This window comes from Chinchilla lanigera, unplaced genomic scaffold (genome assembly GCF_000276665.1).
Source record: "Chinchilla lanigera isolate Chin_1 unplaced genomic scaffold, ChiLan1.0 scaffold00081, whole genome shotgun sequence".
NCBI classification, from domain to species: domain Eukaryota; kingdom Metazoa; phylum Chordata; class Mammalia; order Rodentia; family Chinchillidae; genus Chinchilla; species Chinchilla lanigera.
Window position 1 is genome coordinate 2321492 of NW_004955482.1, and position 22694 is coordinate 2344185.

The 22694-nt window shown below is 56.8% G+C and overlaps 1 protein-coding gene across 1 annotated transcript; it reads left to right on the forward strand.

The window, feature by feature from the left end:
- Positions 1-5645: 5645 nt before the first annotated feature.
- Positions 5646-22489, forward strand: Slc15a4 (solute carrier family 15 (oligopeptide transporter), member 4; the record flags this gene model as incomplete). Its single annotated transcript, XM_013503714.1, is given in 7 exon segments — positions 5646-5941; positions 10030-10198; positions 10585-10662; positions 11047-11215; positions 18610-18765; positions 19644-19802; positions 21497-22489. Coding segments are annotated over 7 exon segments (1173 nt in total), but the record flags the coding sequence as incomplete, so codon positions are not given.
- Positions 22490-22694: the final 205 nt, after the last annotated feature.

The following is a 22694-nucleotide window of genomic DNA, read 5'->3' on the forward strand; positions in this document are numbered from 1 at the left end:
CCCGGATCCGGACCGACCCCGCGCCTGCGCCGGGCGGGCGGGCTGGCGGGACGCGGGCCCCGGCTTCCTAGAGCTGCGGGAGGAGGCGCTGGAGCGGGGAACCCAGCACCCTGCACTTGAGCTGCACCCTCCGCCTGGCGCAGGGTGAAAGCGGGGGAGCATGCATCTGTGCGGGGAGGAAGCCCACCTGCCCGTGCACCTGCTTCGGGAGGGACAGGGAGCCCCCAGCGCCTGGGCGCCGCCTCCTGCTTGCGGGAGAAAGCCCTTGAGCAGGTGGGCAGAGGCAGCGGAGATAGAACTAGAGCGGCTCTGGAGGGGCGCGCCTCCCGGGAGTGGGATCCGCGTGATGGCCGGGGTTAGCCTCGAAGGAGAGGAGCTTCCTTTCTGTGGGGGAAGCCGTTTGAGTCGAGGCTTGAAGGATAGAGAAGGCTGAAAGTACCGTGCACTAGACGTACTTTTAGGGGCTGAGGAAGAAAGGTTGAAAGTTTGAGGCCAGCCTGGCCGCCTTGCTGTGACCCTGAGTCAAGTGAAAAGGGCTGGGGATATGGTCAGTACCAGACTGCTGCCCTGGTATGTGAGCTTCTGGGTTCCGTGCCCCGTATTGCAAAAACACACCGCACGATCTCCATATAGAGGGTCCGTAAGTGCAGAGCCCCGGCATTGTAGTAGCTCCCATCTGTTTCGGAGGGGTTGGGGTTGGTAGAAAGGGCCCGGTGGAGGCTGCTGCTCTAACCCCCACAGCCTAGAGATGAGGAAGAAGCCGTCCAGAGCCTCCCTGGGGAAAGGAAATGATCGAGTGGCCCGGGTGCCAAAGCAGGTCGACTTCCTGTTTTTTGTTTTGTTTGTTGGGTGTTTTTTGTACTGGGAATCGAACTCATGACCTCGTGTTTGCCAGGCAGACACTGTGCCACTGAGCCATATCCCCAGCCCTGCCGCCTGTGTTTTGAGAATTTAGTGCCAGGAATGGTTCTTACAACTTAACTGGTTGGAAGCGGTATTTTGAAGGGCGGATTTCAGTCTCCGTAAATGAAACTTCACTGGGACTCAGTAGGGCCCATCTCCGCTCACCTGGCCCCTGGACCGGGGCTGCTTTCACCCAGCTGTGCAGGGCCCAGTCATTACAGAGAGGAAGTGTCGCATGGAACCTAAAGCGCCAGCTCCTTGCCCAGAGAAAGACTGCAGTGTCTGCGGTGGCGTGGGGTTCAGTGGGCTGTGGTGGCGACAGACCTCATAGGAGTGGGGCTTCCACGGGCCGGGAAGGAGGCCTGGCTGAGAGCTGCGCGTGGAGCTGGGTACTGAGGGTGTTGGTGGGTTTACGAGAGCCTAGGGAGGCAGTTTTTGCGTGAAATACCCTTGTTGGTGCTGTGCCCGGCTGAGGACTTCGTGTGCACAGGCCCCAGGTTCAACCCCCGGCACCTTCAGGGAGGGGACGTGAACCACCAGCCCCTTACCTCCTGGAGAGCACAGCTTCAGTCCGACTGCCCCAGCCCGAAGCCGGACCTCCTGCCCCGGTGCTGAGCAGCCTCCCTCGCTGTGACAGAGGCGCAGTCAGCACACCCTGTGAGCCAGCCAGAGGATTATGGCAGACCTCCTGGGAACCACATGGGAGGGGGCACTCGGTAATCCCCCAGGGGGCGTGTCAGCTGGATGGCGTGCTCTGCCCTTCATTTTTCTTTTCCCCCTGCCCTTTAACGTACTGTAGAAAGGATTTCTGAAAGTATAACCTTTTCCCTGCCCTGTAAAAGGTGGAGAAGGACTGTACTCTCAGGCCTGCAGTGATTATCTTTATTTTGAATGGATCTGACAGAACTTGCATGCTTTTGAGCCGTAATTAATGTGGAGATGAAGAGAAGTGCGCTCTGCCACAGGATAACTGGCCTCGCTGTCCAGGGGGCCTCTCCTGCTGGAAAGATGCCCGAGAGCCAGGACAGCAGGCCCCAGGGTGCTGTGTGATTGGCTGCAGGTGTTTTGTAAAGCCGTTCTCGGGGCACTTGAGGTGCTTTGACCATAGATCACATGTCTGATGATCCTGTGTTGATGGAACATTTCTGAGGTAATGGTGACAGCATTGTGATCGTGTAAAGGAATGTCGGAGTTTTTAGGAGTTGGGTGATGAAATCTTGACAGCAGAAGAGGACGCTACAACTTATTTTCAAGTAGTTCAGCCGAAAGTATTTTATGTTTTTATCAGAAAAAAGAAAACTAGAGATCTAAATTAGGGACACAGAGTGTATGTTTTAGGGTTCTTAGAACTATTGTGTAAAGTTTGAAGTTTTCTGATGAGAAGAATTAGGGGCTGTACATCATCTGCTGAATGATGCACTAAATCTCTTGAATACCTGTAATGAGTTGGGTTTTTCGGTCTTTGTGAGACAAAGTCTCGCTGTGCAGTTCATCCTGGCCTTCGCCTCACTTTGTAGGCCAGGCTGGCCTTGAACTCGCAGCAGTCCTCTTGCCTCAGCCTCCCAAGTGCTGGTATGACAGGTGTGCGCCACCATGCCCAGCCACATAATGAGATATTATTCAGCGCAAACACCTCAGTGCTGATGAACCTTGAGAACACATGAGTGGGTGCGGGCCGCCTGGTGAGAGCCTCCCTTGTGCAACCCCTCCACCTGGGAAATACACAGACCTGGCCAGGGTAGGTGGGTGAGTGGCATGGCCAGGCAGCGATGGGAGTGACTGTGGGCCACGCTCCTCACAGGTAAATGTTTGTCTCTGTAAGCTGTTGTCCCACGGAAGTCGTGGGGCGGAGCTCAGTGCCCGGTAGCAGGCCTTGTGCGTCACACCAGGTGTTGGTGGGCTCTGAGGGCACTTCACAGGCTGTCCCAGTCCCCATCCCGGGGTGCTGGCTGTTTGAGGCGCCCCGGGGCGTGGGTTGGTACCCTGCTCTGGCCCCTCCGGCCCTGGGGAATCTGCATTTTGAAGGAATCTGCATTGCTCCTGGGTCTGGCACCCCTGCTTCTCCACACGGGCCTCCAGTGGCTTCCGAGTGAGGGGAGGGTCAGCTGTGCTGGTGGCTTTGGCAGTGGGTGTGAGCCAGCGAGGGAGGGGCAGGAATCTCCCTGAACCAGAGCTTCACCTTCGCAGAGGTCGTGAGTGCTCTCGATGGGTGGACCCAGCACTGGTGTCCTCCTTTTAATTTTTATTTTCATTAGCACGTGTTTGCAGTGCATAATGATCACATTCATCTGGGGAGTTGGGACATGTACACATCTTTATTCTGTTTATGAATCTCCCGTCCCCGGGATTTGAAATGGTCATCTGAAAGAGGAAAAGTGTACCGTGCAGATGAAGAGAACAAACAGTGCATTTGTCCTCAAGGGAAAACACTGCAGTCCTGTGCGCTGTAAGGAATTTCTCCAAGTCAGGCAGCCGTCTGACTCACTGCAGGCCATTAATCCCTCAGCCCTGCTTCTCCAGATCGATTTCCGGGGTGTCATTTGACCGGTCGCTTGAAGGGCTGTTTACCCTTGCTGGGCAGGCGGCAGCTGCTCGCGCGGTGACATCATGCGGCGGACCGAGCAGGAGGCGTGTGCTGTGCCCCTCTGGCAGCCAGCTCCCGCCCGCCCGCACAGCGGTGGCCGCTGTGTGGGTCCCCGGCCCTAAGAACAGCCTTCGCTTTGTGAAGCGGTTCTGGTGCAGGACGCTTGGAGGCAGAAGCCCACTTCCAGGCCTCAGGAAACGAGGGTGAATGGACTCTCGAGGTTACAATTCTGCCCGGCTGGTTGAACATGAATCCTTCCCTTCCTTCACTGGAAGATGAAACAGTCCAAGGGTGCGGGAGACGTGGGCAGCACGCTGTGAGTAATGGACGGCTGGTGACGCGCTTTGGTTCCTGTGAATCACAGCTCCCTCGGATCACAGTGTTTCCTGGGCCCCACCTTCCCTTCTCAGTTTGTCACAACAGTTACTTTTTCCTTCTCAGCAGTTTTAATTGTTTTCTCTATAATGATTGTTCACAAGTTTTCTTCTGGTCTGTTTCCAGTATAGCATGAGCATTATTTTATTTATTTGTTTATTCTGGAACTGGGAATCTAACCTAGGACCTCACCCTCGCCAGGCAGGCACTGTGCCCCTGAGCTGGACCTGGCATAAGCATTGTTGATGCCCGCAGTGAGGTATGTGTAAGGGCGTTGGGTCACAGGCGCAAGGGATTCTCAGCACAGACTGTATTCCGTGATGATGCCAGCATTTGGTGTTTAGACACTGTTCTACACTGACCTGCATGGCGGGGGGAATCTAACTCTAGAGAATGTGTAGTTTATCTAATACTTAGATTTTCAGTCTGTGATGATCATAACCACATAATTCACTCAAACATGGTAGGAGTACTTATCATTCTGAGTTGAAAATAATAAACTTTGAGGAGCACTGAATTTTTTTTTTTTTTTTGGTACCAGGAATCGAACTCAGGACCTTGTGCTTGCCAGGCAGGTGCTTATGCCACTGAGTTATATCCCCGGCTCAAGCACTCAATTTTGACTGTATGTTTTATACCCTTACTGTGATCTTAATAGACCCCAAAGTACTGTATTAGGTGATATGACTGCTACAGAGATGCTTATCGCATATTACAGTTGGTTGTTTCAGGCCCACTTCAGACTTTTTATTTTGTGGAGCCCGTTGTTGCGGATCAGAAAGCAGGAGGGTTCTGACCTTTACCATACCTAGTGGCATCAGATGAGACAAGTTCCTCAGGCTACAGAACCAGGCAGTCTTGATGAGATCCACAGTCAGCCTTTAGTGAGTTTGCCAAAAAAAATTTTTTTCATGAAGTGAAACTTGGTAGAAACATCTGTGGCTAGGGCAGGGCCCACCCTTGCCGTGCTCGCTGAGAGTGAAGCCCAGGCAGGAAGGGAGGCGGAGGGCTGTGCGCGCCCCAGCGAGCTAATGCTTGCTGGCAGTGCCAGGCCCCGGGGAAGTAGGCCTGTCGACCTTACCTGCCTGTGACCCTGCCTGTATTTGTCTGAGTCCAGGAAGTTAGTGATTTTTGAGACTTACACGAGTCCCTGCTCGTATCAGAGTTCTTCCTGACCCCTTGGATGGACGCCCTGATGTAGAAGTGGCCTGTGGGTTTAGTTTTCGTCGGTATTGAGGAATCTCAGGAGCCCAGCTGCAGTAGGTACGGGTGTCCTCAGCGCTCTGCTTTGGGGCTGAGTCTGTTTGCCAGGTCCCTGTGGCACTTGGATGTAGCTCAGGAGGATATGGAGCTATGAAGACGTGTTGTAAAACTTGCTGTGAGTGGATGTCAGCTGGGAGGTCGGTTCCCAGCTTGCTTACCATGCGGGCTCGAACGTGGGTCTCGTGACTCACCCCAGGTGTCCGAGGTGGGCAGGTGGTCTGCATGCTTTGCATCCTGAGGGATTTTCTGACATTTTTGTGTGCAGCAGCTTGCGGTCGGGCACGTCCCGTCTGGAACCCTTCAGTGTACCTGAGACATTGTTCCATCGCATGGGGATGGGGATGCATCGCTGTGTGCGCTCTCGAGGACACGCGCGGTGGTGGGTGCGCCCAGCTCCCCAGGAGGCCAGGCGAGCCTGACCTCACAGCTAGTCCCCGTCTCAGGAAAAGGAGGGAAGGAGAAAACTCAGAAGACAGAGGTATCACGGGTTTTCAAGCATGTTTCCTCCCTGTTATTTTAGGTCAAAGATCGCGGTCCAGAGGCCACGAGGAGGTTTTTTAACTGGTTTTACTGGAGCATTAATTTGGGAGCCATCCTCTCGCTAGGAGGCATTGCCTATGTGCAGCAGAATGTGAGCTTCTTCGCCGGCTACCTCATCCCCACGGTGTGCGTGGCTGTGGCTTTCGTGGTGTTCCTCTGTGGCCAGAGCGTCTTCATCTCCAAGCCCCCGGATGGCAGTGCCTTCACCGACGTGTTCAGGATCCTCGCATACTCGTGCTGCTCGCAGAAGCGCCGTGGAGCCCGCCCAGGTGGCAGGTAAGTGCTCTGCCTTCCTAGCTCGAGTTTGGGGGCCCGCCAGCCACCGCAGATGACATCCCAGCTCACTGGCTCATGCCCCTGGGCCGGCGTGGGGGTTTCCAGTGGGAGGCCTGCTCACCCTAGTCTCCTGGAGGCAGCAGTGCAGAGTTCCACCCTAAGGGCTCCGGTCCCGCACACCCAGCAGCCTCCCCGCCGGCGCAGTCAGGAGCTGTGGGCTGCTCGGAGGCAGAGTGCACAGACAGGACCGTGCAGAGGGCGTGGGGAGGCAGTGCATGCTTTATCTGTGGTGCTGATTTCATCAGTGAACGCGTTCGTGGAAGACTAAGCGTTTGTTTGTGTCATTGGTGCCAGTGTTTCGGAAGCAGGCTGCAGCCTTTCTGCGGGGCAGCAGTCTGTTGGTCACCGGTGCTCTGGTATCGGGGAGCCACTGCCCTTGCACTCATGCGTGCATGCATGCATTCATTCATTCATTCAGGATTTTTGAGACAGAATCTCCTCTGTAGTTTAAGCTGGCCTAAACTCACTGTGTAGCCCAGGCTGACCTTGAACTTGCCACAATCCTCCTGCCTTCAACTCACTATGTAGCCCAGGCTGACCTTGAACTTGCCACAATCCTCCTGCCTTCGCCTCTGCAAGTGCTGGGATTACAGGTGTGCACACCACGCCCAGCAAAGGACGGTTCTGCTTTGCTTTTGCTTTGCTTTGCTTTGCTTTGCTTTGCTTTGCTTTGCTGGGGACCTTGGGCACGGTAGGCAAGTGCTCTACCACTCAGCTACATCCCCAGCTTGCATTTGCATGTAGACACAAGGTCCCGGCTGCACAATTGTGAGGTGCAGTTAGGTGAGGCAGGCCACCTCTGTTTATGTGAGACTCACTGCTTTAGTTCTGAGATCCGTGAACTCTGGGATTTTAGCTGTGTGCGCTCTCCCAGGACAAGCGCCAGTGGTGGGGTGCACCCAGCTCCCCAGGAGGTGAGGCAAGCCTGACCTCATGGGCCTGGGAACCCCACCACGTCCCAGAAAACTGTGACCTGTGGTCCTGCCGGTGCCAGAGTTGACAGGCCTAGCCGGAGAGCGCAGCAACTTTGCTTACTTGTTGATGTACACTTTACACACTGAAACCCATCCTTTCCAGCCGTACAGCTGTGACTTGTGACAGACTCACACAGTAGTGTCTCCACCGGCGCCCCATCCCGGGCAGTCTCAGACTTTTGTAGGCGGCCCCCTCAGATGCGCTGGTCAGCCTCAGAGCTCCTAATGTTCACTGAGTGGGAGCCACCCTGGCCCCCGCTGCTCCCCGCCTGGTCCCGGGCAGCGGGCTTGTTGCTGCAGGGCTCGTGCGGAGCCTGCTCGTGGTTGCCTCCTGCACAGTGCCCGTGTCTAGCACCCTGTTGTGAGAGATCTGAGGCTGTGCCTCGGAAGCTCCCGAGGCTTGGCCCCTTTTGCTGTGGTGGACGCAACCTCTGATGCTCTGAGTAGTCTGACAGGTTGACTTACCTACTGGACCTGCTGGAGATTCAGGGGGTCATTGTGACCTTCAGACCCATAATTTAAAACTTTGAGTCACGAGGCACATGAAGAAATTTTTGAAAATTCATTGCCCTGTTCGGCAACAGACACTAATATTTTGCCAGAGTCTCTGTTTATTAGACCAAAGCAGTGCTTGAGCCTAGACGTTTGCTCTGTGGATCCAGTACCCACGCACAGTCCTGAGGTCCGTGTTTTCGAGGGCCTCATAGACTTCTGCAGGAGAACCACGTTGTTTCACAGTTAGCACAGGAAGCAAGGTTCGAGGTTGCTTTTATTTGGAAGCTGGTTTCCCTGAAGGTTTGCTTTTGGAAGTCATCTTGGGCAGAGATGAGGAAGCGGGGACCAACTCGCAAAGCAGCTGGTGGCCGGAGGGCTGTCAGAGTGCGGGCCTGTGTGAGCGCAGCAGGCTGGGGGCCCGCCACACCTCCCTGTCTCTTTTGCACCGTGGAGAGGGGCTGCTCTTACGGGACTGGTGCGAGGTGGACGAGCCTGTCACAGACGCCCAGGACCGGCTGGTCGGTGGTGGCTGCCGGGAGGCTGTGAGGAGAGGCTTTGGGGGCCCAGGGAGTGCACTGCCCCCACCTCACGTGTGCACCTCCACGACCTCTGGCCCAACCTCAGGGTCTGGTTTGGGCTGAGCTCTGCTGAGGATGTAGTCAGGCTGGTTTTAGGAAAACTGAAGGTCTGTCAGTTCCTTTCGTCACACTAGAGTGGGCCTGTCCCAGAAGCTCCTTCGAGACCTAGGCCTCTTGGAGCTCTGCCCTGGGGACAGCATCCTGTGCAGAGCCCTGAGCACACTCTCAGGAGGGTGACAGGCTCCTGCCTCTTCTCTGAGGTCTCTGTGACTGGCTTTGTGTTGGGTCCATGCTGACCAGGCGTGGTGACACACACCTGTAACCCCAGCACTTGGGAGGCTGAGGCAGAAGGATCTCCATGAGGTCGAGGCCAGCCTGGGCTGCATAGCGAGTTAAAGGCCAGACTGAGCTACACAGCAAGCAAGATCCTGTCTCAAAGGAAGGAAGGGAGGGAGGGAGGAAAAACAAAGTAGCGTGCTAACACCACACATGCACGAGCGCATACGAGGGCATACGGACTCAGCAGGCCCTAAGACATTTAGTGACAGGAAGTAAAATCAAACAGTTAGTAATTGGTGCAGGATGGATTTGTTGCTTGGCCTCCGAATGCTTTTGGGGGAACATCTGAGCGTGATGCACTGAATCACTGCCCGTGGTGTGCAGTAAGTTCATAAGGACTTTAAATTTGTTCTTTAGAAAGTAACCTGAAGAAGTAAACGTTTTCAAGTAAAATTTGAGTGCTCTCTTTGTAATTCAGAATTTGACTTTTCAGTGTGTTGCTTTTAATTTTCTTTACCGAAATATGGCTATAATGCTCAGCATTTATTTTCCCTCTCCCTCAAAGTACAGATTAAAAATGTCAGCTTTGTAGGATGAAAGTGATTTAAAATAGTGCCCCCTTTTAAAATGGGACCTGGGTTTATGAGCTGGAAAGGCCCCAGCTGCAGTGCCGTCTCCCCCAGTCCGAGTTGGACGCTGCCTCCCTGCTGATTTGCTGTCTGCTGGCAGTTTGGCTTGAGAGCCTCATGTGCATGTTCTTCCTGAAACCCTTGGATGCTCCCCTGCTAGGGTGTTAGGAGCTGGGAAAGACCTGTTTTGTGGGACCCGCTCATCTGATAGGACCAATTCAGGCTCAGACTGAGGGACAGATGCTAGCACGAGAGCCAGGGCATACTCTGAACTTGACCCTCAGCTGTGAGCGGATGGGCGGGGAGAGCACGGGGTCAGTGTGTCCTGCTGTGCCCAGGGCCACTGCTCTGAAACCAAGACCGCCTGGGTTTGCATCCTGGCCCCCTCGGAAGGCTGGTGACTGGGCACATGTGTTTCCCTCTCCGTGCCCCACTATCCTCTGTGAAATGGGCCAGTAAGACTTCGGGGACCTCTGGGCTTGTGGTCAGGGTTACTGGGTGCGTGCCTCGTGGCCACCGCAAGTTGCCCACTACTTTGCCGCCTGGCCAGCAGAGTCCGTTCCCTTCTGGGCCTCCCTTCACGTGAGGTCGGACGGCTTTCCCAGCACAGCACCCATCCGCCCAGTGAGCAGGCGCAGCTGTGCCCAGCAGATCACCACTGGTTGTCAGCCTCGATGTTTAGGTAGCTCATTGATCACCAGGTGTGGTTTCTCCCGAATCCCCGTCCAGTGCTGCTGGGGATTTGTGCAGCCTTGGCCGACACTGGCAGCTGTGGGCAGCAGGGATGACCGTGGAGCAGCAGCCAGCGCCGGCTCAGGGTGGCACCGCGCAGCTGCGGCAGCCTGTGCCTTCCAGCTCCCTGAAGTCGTAGCCACACTGGCCAGAGATCTTCCTGTTCTGCTGTGCTTAGAAATAGCTCAGCCATGTTTGGTGTTTGTAACTAGTAAGTCACAGAAGCAGCTAGGGCAGAGTCAGTTGAGTGAGCTGCCTTCTTACCCCCAAACTTAATTTGTTACCAGGTAATCGACTGCTGGTGTAGAAGAAAACTAATTCCTTCATTTTGTTTCCCAAAGTGAAGGCATTGGAGTCTTTCAGCACTCTTCTAAACAAAGTCTGTTTGATTCATGTAAGATGTCTCACGGAGGGCCGTTCACAGAGGACAAAGTGGAAGATGTGAAAGCCCTGGTCAAGATCGTGCCCGTGTTCTTGGCTCTGATCCCTTACTGGACAGTGTATTTCCAAGTGAGTGGTGGTGCCGTCCTCCCGGAAGTGCTGCGAGGCACCTGGTGCTTGGAGAGTTTCCCTGTGACACACTAAGATTTGGAGTTTTTAGTAGTGGGCTTCTTTGGCTGCTGTAAATATTTTGAAAACCTCTAGCTAGGATTTGGTGACGACCCTGTCCGCTTCCCAGCGTAGCACTGTGTGTCCCGAGGGTCCTCAGGGCCTCACCGGTGGGTGGGAGGTCGCCTGCTGCGGCCTGGGAGTGACGACCCTGTCCGCTTCCCAGCGTAGCACTGTGTGTCCCGAGGGTCCTCAGGGCCTCACCGGTGGGTGGGAGGTCGCCTGCTGCGGCCTGGGAGAGGCCCGGTGGCGCACACGGCGTGACTCACTCTGCTTTCTGTGCCCAGATGCAGACCACGTATGTCCTGCAGAGTCTTCACTTGAAGATTCCAGCAATCTCCAGTATTACAACCAACCCGCACACGGTGAGAGCCTCGGCCGGCGGCAGCTGACTGGGGGAGTACGTGGGCTCCTTCTGCCGCTGCAGGCCCGGGCGCCAGCGGTCGGTGCGCGCTCAGGGGAGCTGTGGAGGTCAGCCCTCCCGCTCATGGAGCGCGCTTCTCCAGTGGTCACAGCGTTTACTAGATGAGGTTGACGCACGTCGATTAAACGGATAGTCGTGTTTTCACCGGGTTTTCTGTCCCTACCCCCTTGAAAGCACAGGGACGCGGGCGCACGCTGCCCTGGAGAGCAGCTTGTGCGACTGCGGGGTCGGGGAGCGCTAGGGTGTGGAGGCGAGCTGTGCTTCCCCGGGGCGGGGTCCTTCCCGCCTCCTGGCCGCCGCCTCACCGCGCTGTGCTTGCCCGCAGTTCCCGGCCGCCTGGCTCACCATGTTCGACGCGGTGCTCATCCTCCTGCTCATCCCGCTCAAGGACAAGCTGGTGGACCCCGTCCTGCGGAGGCACGGCTTGCTGCCGTCCTCCCTGAAGAGGATCGCGGTGGGGATGTTCTTCGTGATGTGCTCCGCCTTCGCTGCGGGTGAGCAGCCTTTCCGCTCCTCGGCGCCTGTGCGATCGGGGTGGGCCGGGTGGGGTCGGGGGAGAACGGGTGGGTCGCTGGCTGCTTCCCCTTCCTTCTCTGGCTTCTCCCTGTGAAGTGGACACTGCTCCTTGGGGACCCATCATTGTCGTCGTTGTCTTTCTTCAGAACTGAAAGCACGGAGCTGCTCTGGAAGGGGCTCAGGCCGCAGGGGGTCAGCAGGCGCCTGTTCTCTGCTGCTGGTGTAGCTTTAGGTCGGGGCCGAGCGGTTGGATTCTGTGACTTAAAGGTGGACCCCACGATCCACCGCAGGTCCCTTAGGCGGCTCCGGACGCCCGGGATCTCCAGAGCACTTCGAGCACGGTTCTCGGCGAGGGGAGGGAGATTCCACCACGCTCCTCCAGGCTCACACGGCGGCTCCCTCCACCTGGTGGAGGCTGATTCCGAGTACCCGGGCGCCCCGAGGGGAGTTAGCTTTTCGAGAACATCCTCTCTTTTCATAACTGTTGTGTTCTGACATACTCATTTATCTTCTGCTGATAGTGCTGGGGATGGGGGCATACGCCTGTAATCATAGTGCTTTGGGAAGCTCAGGCAGCAGCATCGTGAGTTTGAGCCCACTTGGGGCAACTTAGTGGCCTAGCAAGACCCAGTCTTCAAATACGTGGAAAGGGCTGGGGATGTGACTCAGTGTGAGGGGTCCTGGGTTCAGTCCTTGTTACACCCCAAAGAAGGAGGGGGCTGAGGTGTTCCATGTCCTTCTCAGCTTGCTTCGGAGTTGTTCCTTCATTAATATTTGGAAGTTACTGAATCCTAACGTGGCCGAGTCTCTAAATTGACCCCTCATCATCCGCAGTTATGAGGAGCTCAGTGCCGAGCATGGCCGCTGTGGGGGGGGTCACGCCTGTCCCCTTCCTGGAGAGCGAGCGCTGACGCCGTGCTCACTAGGCTTAAAGCAGCGAGTCCCTCAGCTTCCCACCGGGTGTTCCTTTAGCAGACCGTGCGCTGTCTTCTGGGCACACAGTAATTAAAGTGCGGTTTGTCTGGGGTCTCCACCATGCGCCTCGTCTCTGCTGCGGCCCGCCTGCCCAGAGCCGCGCACTTGGGAGTGAGAGCGGAGGGGCCATCATTGCAGCCCTGGCCCCGCAGTAGGCCCTAGCGGCTTCCTGGGGAAAAGGTCCTGGTGTGGGCGCAGGTGTCCCCTTGCTCGCCCTGGGTTTGGCTGTGGCCCCAGCTGCGCCGGGGTTGGGGGCCTGTGCCAGCAGATGTCAAGCTAGGCCTGGCTGTCCTCTCCTTGGGTCAGGGCATCCCTGGCCTCCCGAGGCCTGTTCTCTCCTGAGCTGCTTCCCTGCCACGTTTGCTTTCGGTTCCCTCAGTGGCCACCCTGAGAGGTCCCCACCCTGTGCCCCATGGTTTCTCTGTGGGGATCAAGGGCAGAGAAGTGACGAGATTTCCCAGTCAGGCCGTCATCCCGCTCTTGCAGAGTACCAGCAGGGTGGGGTGGGCGGGGCCCGCAGTGTGACGGAGCGGCGGGGAAGTGTGTCCCGTAGAGACGGAGGACGGCGGGAGTGTGCACGTCCAGGCTTGCCTTGCCAGGCGGCCCCGTGTCAGGAAAGAGCTCAGCCCACTCTCCGTGCTTGGGAAGTGTGAATAGCTTGTGATTTGCCTGGAGCGCAGTTTATTAGAGCTGCTTGTGTTTTTTTTTTTTTCTTTTTTTGGTGGGGAACACAGATAGAGTCTCACTATGTAGGTTCACATGGGCTTTGAACTCACCATGTAGCCCAGGCTGAAGTTGAACTAGTGGCAATTCTCGTGTCTGTGCCTCCCAAGAGCGGGGTTACTGGCGTGCGCTACCACGCCCTGCGGGCTGCCTGTGTTGGGTGCAGCCGCACTCCCATGTAGGGTTACCGAGGAGCAGGCCTGGGTTTGAGGAGTCAGTGGAACTGTCAGGGCCAACCAGTGGCTTACAGAGAGCTTTTTCCGATCCTTTTTGCGGTCCAGGAAGTTTATATTTATAATCCATGGACAAGCTATTGGAATTCTAGTGAGTTATTCTGATTTACCACTTCAGTGCAACCCATTGTAGAATAAAAACACTGAACATATTTGTAGTTATGGGGAGCCAAGGAGTCTTAAGTCCAGCCATGAGGATGGCTGGTACAAAGGCCTCGACCCGAGGCCAACCCCGGGTTTTGTTCATTCATGAAGAAGGGAGTGTCTTGAGGATGAGTGACTGAGAATCACATGCGGTAGGTGAGTGCCCTGAGCTGGGCTAGGTGGGGGGCCTGAAATCACCTCTGTAAACGCGGAGAGAAGGATCTGCAGAAAGAGTGATCTGCGTAACACAGTTAAGATAGTAGCTGATGTTTTGGGGTCGGTGCTCCAGCTCTGACGGGTAATGTTTCAAGCCCCAGGAACTCATAGCCTCTGACTTGAGGCTCGATCCCAGCCAACAGCGTGGAGCACTGGCTCTTCGTCCTCCCTCGTCCCAGCTCACCCAAGGGCACAGTAGGATGGGGTCCGGGGAAGCACTGCCTGCTGTCTTCAAAGACTTACCATCAGCACCTCACCTGGGCTGATTTGCATTGCTGAAAGCCAACTGAAAGGATGAGGAGAAGTCCTAGCCAGCACTGCACACATCAGGACGTGGAAATAGGGCCCAGTGTAGCTAACGTGGAGACGATTGCTCGTCCTTCAGGGAGCCGCCCAGGGTCCTCCGCAGCAGCGCTTCCTCCTCGGCTCCGGGGCAGACCCGGCTGGCGTGGGGCTTCTTCAGATCAGAGGGAGGGAAAGAGAAGTGTGTTAATTGTTCGCTTTTGATTTTTTTCCCCTGAAAAATGGTATATTCTGAATTTTATCTCATATTTTAAGATATTTTTCCAAATTTTTTCATTTTCCTTTTTATTTATGGTGTCTGGCGAAGTTTCTTAGATTTCTTCATAGATGTTAGGTTTCCGAACTATTTTATATATTTCTGATTGCGCTCATGGTATTTTTCAAAATTTATTGAGGTAGTGAATTACCTGCAGAAGGTTCCTCTTCGTCTTCAGATGTAGTTCCTTTTCTGCCTTCATACTTGCAGCTCTTTCCTGCCTGTGTGACAGTGTTGGCTGGAATTTCTCGAACTCTCCCATGTTAGCGTCACGTTTGACTAGCAGATGCCTCCAGCCACCCAGCTTGCTGCTGCTGGTGTGACGTAGAGCCTGTGGTGACATGAAACGCCTTTCCTGGGAGTTCGAGCAGGAAGGGACTTGGGGTTTCTCTCAGCTGTTACCCTGTCCTCCACCCCCGCTTTGGGACTGCTGCGTTTTGCTGACGGTACCTTCCTGAGGCGGGTGAAGGGCTCTGTGAGTGACACTGGCCTGCCCCTGTGCATTTTCCATAACCAGCCGGGCCGTGAGGCTTGTCAGGCCAGCGCTCGGGGTCGGCTTTGCCGCGCCACAAGGAGCCCCTGCCTGTGTTCCGCGCTCTGGCTTGTGTCTGAAAGTGATCTGCACCTGCATCTCACCGAGACATAGCTGTTTTATGGCACTTTTAGCTTTTCTTTGCCTTTGTTTTCTCGAGTCACTTAAATTGTTTTGTTTCTTAACTGGAGAATTAAGATAGTTCTTGTCACCTTGAGTTTCTTTCATGGTTTTCTTTCTCATTTACTGAATTCAGCTCTTCATTCCCTTGCATTTGTTCTTTCCCGTTTAACAGTAAAGAAGTGCTAAAATTGTGAGTTGCTGCTGTTTTACTACACAGCGTATGCTATTGTTGTGTTCCCTGTGTTGTTCTCTTTTCTTTTTTTTCTTTTTTTCTTTTTTTTAACTAGGAATCGAACTCAGAACTGTGCTTGCCAGGCAGGCGCTTGTGCCACCGAGCTATATCCCCGCCCCCCTTGTGTTTTCTGTGAAAATTGAAATTTTGTTTTGAGTTCCTTATTGATCTGAAATGAATATCAGAATTTCTTAATTTACTGATATTGACGTTTATACTTTTTTTTGTCGTTTTGAGACAGGGTCTTGCTATGCATTTCAGGCTGGTCTTGAACTCACTGTGTAGCTAGCTAAGGCTGGTCTTGAACTCGCAGTGATCCTCCTGCCTCAGCCTCCTGAGTGCTGGGATGACAGGCATGTGCTCCCACGCCCAGCTAGACATTTATGCTTTAGTGAATGATGGCTCATCTTCTTGGGAGACTTGAGAACTATTGGGGCTTTGTTAACTCCTGGGCAGTTTGAGGCTTCCTTTATAGAGTATTTGTTGGGAGCTGAGTAAAAGGAGTCATTGTTTTATTTTATTTTATTTATCTTTTGTGTTTTTTTTTTTTTTGGTTTTTCTCCGGTACCGAGAACCGAACTCACGACCTTGCGCTTGCCAGGCAGGCGCTTTTGCCACTGAGCTAAATCCCCAGCCCCTATCTTTTGTGTTTTTGAGACAGGGTCTCACTATGCAGTTCAGGCTGGCCTTGAACTCACATGGTAGCCCACACTGGCCTCTAATCGGAGTGATCCTCCTGCCTCAGCCTTCAGAGTGCTGGGATTACAGGCGTGCGCCACCACGCCCAGCCGATTCATCCATTTTGATATTTTCAACTGTGTCAGTCACACTCCCCACCCCAGCTCTGGGTGCCTAGCTGAGGGTCTCCAGTGTACTCAGCAAGTGCTCCAGCCTCGTTGCACTGAGCTGGCCCCAGTCTCCCACAGCGGGGTCCTGAACCCCCGTATGGGCAGTGTGCTGGGGTCCAGGAGGAGCCGGGCCACGCAGACGCTTGGTGAGGCACCGTGGCTGCTGGAAGAGAGAGGCTCCCGCGGACAAGGCTCCCCGCGTCTGTCTGGGTCTGAGTCCTGCTGCACGAGCTGCTCGGGAGTTCTTTGCCTCTGAGTCCGGTCCTGGGTTTGTACCGTGGGTCTCGGGTTTGCAGCGCTTATCCGGAGAAAGCCTTCCCTTTGTCGCCTGCTGGTCTTGAGGGGACGAGAGGTGTGCTCCGGGCTTTGCACACAGCGGCATGTGTGGCGTGGCTTCTCTGTGAACCGCGTGTGGCATCACCAAGGTGAGGCAGCCCAGGCGGGAAGGTGGCGCCCTCCTGACCCTGCCTGAGCCCAGCCCCTGCGGTTGGAGCCCCTGTCCCTCCTGCTCCAGAGCCTGGGCTGCTCCCTCCCCAGCTCACGGCGGCAGCTCAGGCTGTGAGCAGGATTGCTCGCCCATCGCAGCGTGTTTCTGTTCCTCCTTTCCTGGAGGTCGCGCTGTGCCGCGTCCATTCTGTGCTCGCTGGCGCGTGTTGGCCCGGCTCCTGCCGTGTGGGTCTAGCTGTTTGCTGTGGCGTCCCCCCGTCGTCTGGATGGGTTTTGAACTGCCTAAGTGGAGCGCTCTGAGAGGGGAGCTTGCGTGTGCGTCCGGAGTGGGGTGTTGGTTGTCCCCCATCTCTACCTCTGTGTACACAGTGCCTCCTCGGCATCCCTCAGCCCCCAGTCTGACTGCCGCTGCCCCGGCCCACCTGCTCCCTTGGGAGTCCTGGTGCCCCCGAGAAGGGCTGGGCCACCGCTGCCTCAGCCTCTCCTGGGACTGTGTCCCCTCCGATCCTGGACTCTGCCCGAGGCCGCGCCGCCGCTCCTGTTGTTTTCCTCGTCTCTGTCTTGGGCTCGCGGCTCTCCTCCTCAGCAGACCCTCCTGACTCCTCTGTTCACCGTGCGCAGGGTCTGCGGGTCTCGAGGACGGCAGCAAGACCCAGAGCGAGTGCTGCCCACGACCTCTGCCCCGCAGCCCGGGCCCGGAGTCGGTAGTTGTTCACATGGCCTTCACTGGTGCGGGGCCTGCTGGTCCCTGCCCTCGGCCCCGGCTTTGTCTTCCTCCCTGGGCAGCAGGAGGGTTTTACCCCGCTTTGGTGTTCCTTCCCCAGGTGGACTGTGTTCTTCCTCGTGGCCCCGGGCTGCCACTAGAGTTGTGCTGGGCCTGCCAGCTGCTGTCCCGAGAGTGGGACGGGCAGGCAGCGGGAGGCTGCTGTGGGTCGCCCTCCGCGCGTGTGACGCTGCTGCAGACCCGAGGCTTGCGGTGTTGTCACTGCACACACGTGTCCGGGAGGACAGTCACTGACGTTAGTCCCGCTGCACCTCCAGCCCTGACTAATGACTGCTGGCCACTGCCACATGGAGGCCCCGAGGGCCCCCTTCCACTGCAGACACAAGGCCAGGGTAGTTTGCCGTCCACGCCGGGGCTGCACTTCGGTCTGCACAAGGCTTGTCCTGGATTCAGGGCCCTACACCGCCGCACCAGCTCCCCAAGAGGCCTTGGGGCTGTCTGAGGTGGCTGGGGCTCCCTCCATGGGATCCCCCAGGGTGCTTCTTGGCCTGGGCATTCAGAGGAGGCGCTTTTGGAGCACGGACTCCAGGGTATCTTCTGGTCTCCCTGCGGTGTCGTAGTCTGGTCCTTTCTCGTACTCAGCTTTGAAAAGAAGCACTTAATGGTATATGTTTGCAGAAGGAAAATTTTATTTTTTAATTAGTTCACATTTATTGGGTTTTTGTTTTTTGCTTTTTTTTGACTTTTTGAGACAAGGTCTCAATATGCAGTTCAGGCTGGCCTTGAGCTCACTTTGTAGCCCAGGCTGGCCTCGAACTCGCAATGATCCTCCTGCCTCAGCCTCCTGAGTGCTGGGATTACAGGTGTGTGCCACCACGCCTGGCCGTTTACTGTATATACTGCTTATATTCACTGTTGAACGTTGGTACATGTATGCAACACTCCTTCATTCATTTTACATCTTCCCCTTCTATTCACCTCAGGAACATTTTAAATATGTCTGTTGCATTGGTCTCTTAGGATATGCTCATCCTTCTCTGCACTGTTTGGTTTAGATTATGTATTTTCAAAACACGATCTCACCATGTAGTTCAGGCTGCCCTTGAACTCACTGTGTAACCCAGGCTGGCCTCAAACTTGAGGAAATTGTCCTGCATCAGCCTCACAAGTGCTGGTATTACAGGCTGCACCACCACCCTGGCTTTTCGGTTTTCTAATACTGTCTTTTTGCCGTGGGGTCTCCCTGTGTAGCCTGGCTGGACTCAGAGTGCTGGGCTCAGGTGACCCACCTCCCGAGTCCCGTGAGTATAGGAGGGTATTCCCGCCCCCACTGGCCTCCTTTCTCGCCTCGGTGAAAGCCACGAGTGCGCACCAGGCCAGAGAGTAGCTTAGACCCGAGTATTTTCTAGGGTAGGTGGTAAAGAGCGCCAGCGAAAACACAGGTCCGGGGTGTTTTCAGAAAAGCTGCCGGCCGACAGCCGGAGACTCCTCTGCTCGGGGCTGTCACTCTCTCACCCCGTTTCAGAGTCGTCAGTGGGAAATGGTATCAAGCATGTCAGTTTCTAGTTTAATTGAAAATATTACTAAATGCTGTCCTAACCCTCTGTGAATTCTAGGAATCTTGGAAAGCAAAAGGCTGGACCTGGTTAAAGAGAAAACCATCAACCAGACCATTGGCCACGTGGTTTACCATGCCGCGGACCTGCCCGTCTGGTGGCAGGTCCCCCAGTACGTGCTCATCGGCATCAGCGAGATATTCGCCAGCATCGCAGGTGAGCTGCCTGCTGGACGGCGGAGGAGCCCCGCAGCCTCAGCGCCCGGGGAGGCGGGGCTGGGCAGTGTGTTGCAGCCGCCAGTTTTGGTAGGGAATTGTGGCTTAGCATATGCCTTTATAAGTAAACACTAATCCTGTAACTGAAGTTTTTCCTGTTCTATGTAAAAATAGTCTTCCTAGAAATATCTCCATGAAGTCATTACTTGCCTCATCAGTGCCACAGGAAGGAAACAGAGGGTCACTGGTGTGCGTGCCGGGCCTGGGCCCCCGGGGGAAGCCCCTGACACCTCGGTCCCGGCTCGCAGCTTCCGGCTGCTGGTGCAGGTTCATGTACAAGCGAGTGTCCTTCCAGGGCGTGTTGTCACAGGCCCCCGTCACTGTAGGGAGGTGCTGCGCTGGCGTGGCGTGGATAAGCGTGTCAGGGCAGGTCTGCCACCGGCTGCTGGAGCGAGCAGGGACAGGAAATGAGGGAGGGCGGGGGTCCTCATCGCCCCGAGAACCCCCCCGGAAGTGCCAGTGAGTTTGTGCGGGTCGTCGCCCCAGGCCGGGCCTTCGCTTAGGGTTGTTGCATCTGCGTCCAGTTACTCTGGGAGTCTGAACTGTCCGTGAACCTGCTGCAAGCGTTTGGCGGTATACCGAACTGCCCTTGAAGTAGAGTTCTGGAGCAGATCTCCCGATGGAGTGTGTGCACTTGACTAGAAGTCCCATTCCTTGAGAAGAGATGAAAATTTTGTTTCCTTAACTGACTCCCGAAGGAGCACAGTCCTCAGAGCTCCCCTCTGTGGCTAGCGTCCGAGGGCCCTGTGGCTCCCTGGGCCGGCGGGCCGGCGTGTGGGGCGGGTCTGCCGCCCAGCGACCTTCCTTCTCCTCCCCCAGGTCTGGAGTTCGCCTACTCGGCTGCCCCCAAGTCCATGCAGAGCGCCATCATGGGCCTGTTCTTCTTCTTCTCGGGTGTCGGGTCCTTCGTGGGCTCAGGGCTGCTGGCGCTGGTGTCTCTCAAAGCCATCGGGTGGATGAGCAGCCACACGGACTTCGGTAAGGGCCAGTCCCTCCGTCCTGCAGCGGCATGGCCGCTGTGGTGTGGGCGTGACCGGAGCCGTTCCCCTGTGGGTGGTGTCCTGCCACGGCCCCCTGGGTGACGGCCAGGCTGCCTGGCGGCTGCCGGCCCCACAGATGTCCTGGGTGGTGCGTGGCCGCCTGCCCCTCGTGTCTGGAGCCGTTGTCATGGAGACAGCTGCATCACCAGGCCCTTTTTGTTTGTCTTTGTCTTTGTGAGACAGGGTCTCGCTGTGCAGTGCAGGATGGCCTTGAGCTCACTTTGTAGCCCAGGCTGGTCTCGAACTCGCAATGATCCTCCTGCCTCAGCCTCCCGAGTGCTAGGTCATAGTCGTGCGCCACCATGCCCAGCCCCCTTTTTAAAAATTCACTTAATTTTTTCCTGACAACCCAGTGTTCTGACACTAAAAGGACTGGAGTAAGTTGACTGTGGATTTTAATAAACAGATTACTCCTGGTCAGTCGTCATAGCAATTACAGTTAACGCCATAGACCACAGCTTGGGTGCTGAGCAGGGTGTCAAGGGCACCCGTCTGCGGCCTGCGGGCGGGCAGGGCAGCCTGGTGGCAGGAGCCGTGCTCTGAGGGTCTCCTGGTGGCGCCAGGCTCTTGTCCCCGTGTGCACGCTGAGTGCTGATGCCAGCGGGGCTCCGCACCCCTCCGGCGGGGAGAAGGCGCTGGTTTACAGGACCTCAGCCCCCTCCCCTGTGGAGAGGACAGGAGAGGACAGGAGAGGACAGGGCTCGGGCGAGGTGGTGGGCCTTCCGCAGGCGCACGCCTGGACCCTTCCTTCAGCGGGCGCGGGCGTGGCGGGTACAGCGTGGCGCCCGCGGGGGACCGAAGCGGCTGTGCTCTGCTCCGTGACTTCCCCCTTCGGGAGCAGGGTGCTGGGGGAGGGAGAGCAGAGTGTTCAGCGTGTGCTGACGGCGGGTGTGTGTCAGGTGAGGGTGCCAGGCCAGAGGACGGTCAGCGGGCGCTGCGGGCACGAGCTGCCCTCCCGGGGCTGGACTCGGGTTCCGGCTGTCGGCCTGGCTGGGCGGGCGCAGCGTAGTGGGCTGCCCGGTTGGCAAAGCGTGCTGCGGGTCGGGGCCTCCAGCGAGGCCTCATGTCCCTCCGCCGGGCACAGGGTGTGCACCCCGGGCTGGGGCAGGTTCTCCTTGTCCCCTCGGACCATCTTGCCGTCATCAGCCCTGTGCACGGCGGCACTGTGGCCGCAGGCGGCTCCTTTGAACTGGTCACTGGGACGAGCGCCCCGCGGGAAAGGCAGGAAGCAAAGACGCGGCCGTCAGATGCGCGCTTGATGGCGGAACGCGGGCTGGCCTGTGGCCCCTCACAGTCCCGTCTGAGGGAGAATAGGAAGAGTTCCTGGGGGCTCTGTCCCCAGCTCTTCGCTCTCCTGGCGGCTCTGTGTGGAGCCCGGAGCTCATGTCACCGCCTGGGGTCACTGCCGCTGCCCGCGAGGCTCTTGCTGCGCCGGGCGAGAGGCGCCCGCAGTGGTCCTCACCAGCGGTTGTCCCGGGGCCCAGCGGGCGGGTGGCTTCTCTGCTAGCTGGAGACAGCGCCCGTGCTGTGTGTGCAGAGCTGTGGCCCTCTGCTTGGTGGCCCTGGGAAAAGGCGCTTGATGGGAGGGGCTGTGCGGGAGGACGCGGCCTCACCCCTCTCCCTGCCCCGCAGGTAACATCAACGGCTGCCACCTCAACTACTACTTCTTCCTGCTGGCCGCCGTCCAGGGAGCCACCCTCCTGCTGTTCCTCATCGTGTCTGTGCGCTACGACCGGCCGCGGGCTCGAGACGGCGTGCCCACCAGTGCCAGGGCCTGACCCAAGCTGGGCACAGAGGTGGCGGCCCGGGTGGCTGCGAGCCGCTGGCGTCCCCGAGGGCCTGCGCCTGGTCCCCAGGGCGGGCCTCTTTCCCCGCCCACGGGCGAGGTCGGTGCCTACCGTGGGCGTCTCCAGCTCGCCCGGCCCTGCCGCGGGGGACAGGCGGGTCTACGGTGTGCTGCTGCTGTCGTCCAGTCCAGTCTCTGCTAATCCTCTTCTGCAGAACCCGTAGACAGAGCGGGACTTGGGGGACCGTGGGGTGTTGGCATCCTGATTCCTTAAGTGTCACTACTTCCTCCCCCAAGCCAAGTAACCTTCCCTTCTAAACATTAGCAACATTTACTTGTGCTGAGGAGTGGGACGACTCTTCTCCCAAACGAAAGCGCTGTTACGTCCTGTGAGTTCACGTGAAGGTCACGTGTATGGTTCCTGCAGAAGCCACAGATCTTGCCGCTGCCAGGTCCTTCGCTGCAGTTCGGTAGTGTGTGTGTGTCATCTGCTGCTTATTTCTGAGGCTGCCGATGGGATTCCTCCTGACGAGTGGGAGCTGATCGCTGTCCTCCGTCAGGCTGCAGAGCACCCCAGGGTCCGGCTGCACCTCGTGGTCCTGCCTGCGGTCCTGCTGTGGGCACCAGGGAGGCGGAGGCCAGCTCGGGGAGGGTGTGCGCTCGGCGGACAGAGTTGATGGAAAGGAAGAGAACGGAAAGCCCTAACAGTGAACGTGCTGTTGGCCTGGTATCGTTACTGACCTGTCGGGGTCTGAGTTTGTAACTAGACTGTTCTGTGTGTGTTGCTGTATTTTTGGTATATTTTTGTTATAAAAGCATCTCGAATGTGAGGCCCAGAACCAGTTCCCTGAGTGGTTTGTCCACATCTGTCATCAGCTCAGCCTTGACACACACGTGGTCGGGTGTAGCAGGTTCCCGGGTGGGAGATCTGGTGAAGGCCTTGCTCCTGGGCCTGGCCTGGCTGCTGCAGGCTGGGTTCTGAAGCACTCTATGTGCAGGAAATGAGAGGCCCTCCCCCCGCGAGCTGCAGAGACCGTGCTGGGG